This window comes from Protobothrops mucrosquamatus, unplaced genomic scaffold (genome assembly GCF_001527695.2).
Source record: "Protobothrops mucrosquamatus isolate PMUCROS unplaced genomic scaffold, P.Mucros_1.0 scaffold866, whole genome shotgun sequence".
Taxonomy (NCBI): domain Eukaryota; kingdom Metazoa; phylum Chordata; class Lepidosauria; order Squamata; family Viperidae; genus Protobothrops; species Protobothrops mucrosquamatus.
Window position 1 is genome coordinate 102,812 of NW_015387121.1, and position 6,000 is coordinate 108,811.

Sequence of the window (6,000 nt, forward strand, 5' to 3'; positions counted from 1 at the left end):
TTAATCAAATGGAATCTCAGATACCATTTGAAATATCTTGTTATTTAATTCTTATCATACAGATAATTATTATCCACATAGCAAAAATTATAATACCTTGAGTACACCCAAATCTGTTTCTTAGTCTGCATATATTGTCATATATTCTAGATACGACTAATGCTAAAAACAATCTATTGTACTTTTAAATATACTTTACTAAGAATCTTACATAGAAATTTCTATTACCAGCTATGTTTAAAACACAATTATGACCATGATTCAAAACCTCATTAAATTCTGTACAGCGTATTTGACAAAGTTTAATCAATGACAAGTGAAAAAATGCAGCATTTTCCTATGTCGTGCATATAATTGTAAGTATTAAAACAACACAAATGTTTTCTTACCTGGTCTTTATTAAAAGTAATCATGCCTTGGTAAGCAGCATCTGCAGTTGCAAATATGTGGGGTGGGTTGGAGGAACGCTTCACACCATGATAAAGCTTGGAAAACTAAATACGAAATCACACTTGTCAAAACACTGCATATGAACCAGGCAACTGGAAAATACACATCAAAATGCAAAGAAGCAGAACCCCCGACTCCTGCATATGGTTTCTCTCTGTCCATAGTAAGCTGTCTTAGATCAAATTATTTGCCAATGCAGATAGATGTCTACTCCAAACGGCAATGCCTTTCCCAAAAAAAAGAAGAAGTTTCTATTGCATCCTTTCACCTGGAGATACCAAAGACTGAACCCACACCCTTCTTGTGCCCTTATATTTCTCCCCAACATCCCTTCTATATAGGTAGTCCTCCAGATAGGAACCTAATGGAGCCTGCCAATTAGGATCATAAGTAAAAAAAATTCCTCAAATGAATCAGACTCAACTTTACAATTTTTTAAAATCAAATTCATTAATTGAATCAAATAGGTTGTTAAATGAACAAAGATCTGTCTTACTATTTCCTCCTATTTGTTAACTGATCAGTGCCATTTAACTGAACTCAGCTGCCACCCATCAGCTGTTTTCAATGCAGCCTTGGCTCAGGAACTAGTAAATTGCCTCCAAGCAGGGCTTGCAGCCATTGCAATTGCTTTTTTTAAAAAAAAATCCGTTGTTGCCAGTAAGCTCAAGAGTCTTCAGCTGCCCAGAGGGGGGTGGGGAGGTAATTTACAGAACTCTCAGCTTGCAACAGTAACAGAGATGGAAGGGACCTTTGAGATCATCTAGTCCAGGGGTGTCAAACTCAATTTCATTGAGGGCCGCATCAGCATTGCGGTTGCCCTCAGGGGGCCGGGTGGGTATGGCCAGGGTGTGTGCGGCCTACTGGGTGGGCATGGATGGAGTGGGTGTGGCCTACTGGGTGGGTGTGGCCAGCTCTACATCGTTTGTGTCAAAGGGGCCGGTGGGGGCCTGGGCAGGAGTGGGATAGATCTGAGGGTCTCTGGCAGAAGGGGATGGGACCAGGGCAAGTGCCAAGGCATGGTCCACTGGAGGAGCCTCACTGTTCCTCTCAGACCATGCAGGGGGGCAGCTTATGGACCTGAGAGAGAGAGAGAGAGAGAGAGAGAGAGAGAGAGAGAGAGAGAGAGAGAGAGGTGTCCCAAAGACTCTGAGGATGTGGCTCTTTACCCACGCCTTTGGTGGAGGCTGATCTGTGCTCCTTCTTTCCCTTATTCCTATCCTGCTTTATTTTCTCTCTGGAGCCATTTTTGCTCCTTTGGTGTTGTTTTGTTTCACATTCTTTGTTTTAAATGTTTTTAACACTTTGTATTCAGCAAGCCTTCATGGTACAGTATGTTGAGATATTTTTCCAACGCCCTTTCTTCTTCTTCAACTGTATTATATACAGCAGGGGAAGTATTGGTACAATTTGTTACCCTAACTTAGTATTCTTTATTCAAAAATACATTATTAAGAAGCGCCCTCCATCAATTGCTATTGTTAATAAAGGAAAACATGATCACCAGATACAGCATAAATAGTTTGAAAAGGAGCTTCTCTCTTACCTGTGGAGAATATATACTGAGATTTTGGAAGGGGTTTAATGCTATTAAAATATCTCCAACATAAGTATAGATTTGTAAATCTCCATATCGCTTCTTCAGCTGATAAATAATTGTATCCTGAAAAGATAAGTTTCACAGTTAAGTAGTGATTCTTGGAAATTCACTGTAAATGTAATAAGCAATAATCTCCAGTATTATTTGTCACTTTTCTCAAATATTAACTTTACTAAATCAAACCATTGCTTACACAATTCAAATATACGTTTATAGCTATACCAAATAAAAAGCAACATGTCTGTCTTGTACATTTTGGTTATATAGGTAAGAGAAATGAATTCTAGATATCATCATTCAAATGTATATTTGGAATATAATGACACAACAAAAATAATTCTAATTTTAATTCCACACATGAAGCTAACTTGCTTGTTTCAAAAACAGATTATCTACAATTATTTGTATTTATGTATTTATTACAATTGTAACATTTTACTACAGTTCAGTTTTAATGAAGACAAAGCAATTTTACATGGCAGTCACTGCTGAAATCTATTTTCACTTAGGTACTGTGGTGTATTTTGACAAATCCTAAGCATTAATTTTCTCAACTAAAATTATAAAAAGAAAAACAATGAACTGAGTTACCAAGCGTATTGTTTTTCTATCATGATGCCTATTTGTTCATTTTTATTAGATACATAACTCTTAACAAATGCATGAAATATGAAAAAATCCCCTTCTTAATTTTTATAAATTGTTGCATTGCCTTGATCTAGCAATTCTTAATGTCAATAACAGGAAACAGTTCTTTCACCCCATCCCACCCCAACTCAAGCAAATGACATTTTCTTCTTATATAAAGAACCCTTAAACATTGCTCTCTTTCCTTTGGTTCACAAAGGAAAAACTGGCTCCTTGCCTACTATAATTAGATATGAGAAGACCCTCATAGGATTAATTATGAAAGTGGCTGGTATCAGCAAGCAATAGGTTAGGCACGCAATAGGTTGGGCACACAAGTTGGTATCTAAGAGCCAAGTTACTTATGATGGCTGGCAACAGCAATGTGATTTAAACAGCTGTATATGCAAGGGATATGGAAGTCTGTTCTTTCTACCCATAATTGCTGCACTGTTTTTTCCCCAGTGGTGGCCCAAAGATATATATAGCCCCCCCACTGGGAAAAAAAATGACAGACATAGAAGTGATCAATTATGTGTAGAAGGCACTCCATTTCTGCTTATTCATGCTGCATTTTTCTTCTTCTACTCTTCCTCACAATTTCTTCTCAAACAAGACTTCATAATCCCTGAATTTCCAGCAATTGTCGTCCATGTTAGCTGGGAATTCTAGAAGTTGTAATCTCAGTAGTATCAAGAGGATGCCATGTTAGGGAAGACTGTTCTCTAAATGACAGAAAACCACGACCGCCTATGATTTGGCTCACTACCAGTATCTATTTCGTAGTTGCATCAGAATGCTGTGTGCAGCAGCTTTTTGGGGGGTACAGATTATGCCTGTGCACATTCCAAAGATCATATAATAATTATGGGAATTTTTTTATATAAAGCTCCCATATATACAGACTCATGCCCCCCCCCCAAGCACAGGTTATATGGTTACTTCAAAACTGTGCAGCATGACCATAAAAGGAAGATTCAACAAATGAAGCTCTTGGAGTCGAACCTGTCTTGCTCTTTCTTGCTGTTGTGAAGAGCAGGCTTCAAAGCCTGCCATTTACTATTTCTCACCCTCTCACGCCACAAGGGTTCAGGAATACTAGTACACATTTTGTCTCAGGCATGATCTTTGGTGTGTAAACAGTTCTCATTCCAAGGTCTCCCTCTCAAGGAGGAGGAGGAGGAAGAAGTTTGTTTTCAGGGGGAGACTGTGGACAGTTCTCTGAGGGAAGCTCCAAAGTGCTTTTTTTTTTTTCTTCAAGAGGCAACTGGACTTTCTTGTGTTTCTTTTGAAGACGTTTTGCTTCTCATCCAAGAAGCTTCTTCAGCTCTGACTAGATGGTGGGGGGTGGAAGGATTCATATTGCTTGCAGACAGATGGTCATTTGCATTCCTTCAAAGCAGTGGTTCTCAACCTATGGGTCGCAACCCCATTTAGGGTCGATCGACCATTTCACGGGGGTCGCCAAGCAAGGCTGTCCGCCATTTTTTTTCCCCTTTTCCAGCGGGTGCCTTACCTCCCTTGGGCTGGGCCAGCTGGTGGTCGGCCTGCTCTGTCTCTGCCGCTTGCCAACTACACCTCGGCCGGCGCAGGGGGCAGAACCACGCATGTGCGGTGCTCCCGGGCAGGGAAAGTCCTCGACTTACGACCGGTTGGGTAGTCCTTGACTTACGACCGGTTTAGTCCTCAGCTTACGACCGGTTTAATCCTCGACTTACGACTGGTTGGGGTCGCGGCATTAAAAAGGTTGAGAACCACTGCTTCAGAGAGTCCTTGAAACCATTTTGGAGGTTTACCTGTGTCCTCAGAAGTGCAAATGTGTGTGGAGCCTTCTTGGCTGCAGGATATTTTCTGCCCTGTGTCCCTTCACTGTTGAAAACAGGCACAGGCTATTGGGGATGAGTCTGTGCTGTCTGGGGAAAGGGAGATGAACAAGAAGCAGCATGCCAAGGCAGGGAATAGGAGAAGACAGTGATCACTCTCCTTCCACCTCAGACTGAAGTTTTGAACTTCCTGAAATGAAAAGGAAGTCCCAGTAAAGCCGAATCAGAGGAGATATCTGATTTGAATTTCTGAGACTTACATAGCAAAGCCGGCTCTAGACATTTTGCCGCCCTAGGCAAAGTCATATTTTGGTGCCCTCATCTTTCAATTTTTTTCTAGGAATCTCAAAAAGGTACCCTTTTGTTTTGTTTTTTCTTTTTAATTTTTGAGTGTTACACTACAGATTTTCAGTCTGGGCATGCTTTGTTTTCCTGTGCACCCTTTTTATCCAATAAGTCATTTTAATTACATCAGCACTCACTGTTTTCATATAGCAATAATTCCTTGAAATTATATTTAACCCTCCAGCAGGCAAGCATATAGGCTCATGGAGTTCTTATTTTTGCTTTTTTATTTGTTTTTCAGAAGTCTTTAATTTTACTGCTCTTAAAATTTAGTGTCCCTAGGCTAGTGTCTACTTGACCCTAATCTAGAGCAGGCCCTCTTGGGTAGAAATGGTTAATTGTATAGTTAGAACTCCATTCAATTAATCTTCATAGAGGCTGCATTTTAATCTCCCTGCCTAATTTAAGGGTATTTTCTGTCAGTTGGAATCAAAAATTCAGAGGGTCTGTATTACTGAACTCTAAAAGAACCAGTTTCCCTTACTGGTAGTTAATCATTGCCAACTGGGATATGTTGGGTTCTACCTGGACTGAACTTTGTGGATTAGTCGATGAAGTACATTTGTTCCTCTCTTATGATAATGTTCAATCTTTTTTTCTTTTAGTTTAATGTACTGTGGCTTGCTTTTAAGTAAGCTTCCCAGACCCACTACTATATTTGGAATATATGAATATATGACTGGAGATTAGAATAATATGATACAAGGTGTTTTTTAAAATTTTGTCAGAACTTTGAATGATCAACTTGATAACAGGGTGATATTAATCACAAGAGTGACTTGAAGGCAATTACAATTAGTAAGATTACTATTTGTACTGAGAAAGAATCCATCAACTCGTCATATCTTACCTCGTCCAAAATTTCAAGGTTTACCAGATCATCATCTGGAGAATATTTGTCAGAAGCTTCAACATGATATGGTCTGCGATTATGCATTTGTTCATGCCTGTAAAATGGTTGGAGTACCTGTGTGAAAAATATTCTTCCTAAAAAGACATATGAAAAAACCCCTACAATACTTCAAGTTGCAGCTTGTATTTTCCATGGGTCTGGGAAATATTTAATGGGGTCATGTCCTCTGGAATATTTTCAGAACTTCACAATGCCATAGTCTTACACACACACACACACACACACACACACACACACACACA

The 6,000-nt window shown here is 39.4% G+C and overlaps 1 protein-coding gene across 1 annotated transcript in view; it reads right to left on the bottom strand.

Moving 5' to 3' along the window:
* The window catches only part of MYO3B (myosin IIIB), a gene marked incomplete at its 3' end in the record, with an annotated part of 162,826 nt that overhangs the window by 75,092 nt on the left and 81,734 nt on the right, over window positions 1–6,000 (bottom strand). Inside the window, exons 9-11 of the mRNA XM_029284724.1 lie at window positions 5,696–5,792; window positions 1,997–2,113; window positions 390–494 (exon numbers count right to left, since the gene is read on the bottom strand). Coding sequence (XP_029140557.1) covers window positions 390–494; window positions 1,997–2,113; window positions 5,696–5,792 — 319 coding nt within the window. The remainder of the gene's footprint in view (window positions 1–389; window positions 495–1,996; window positions 2,114–5,695; window positions 5,793–6,000) is intronic.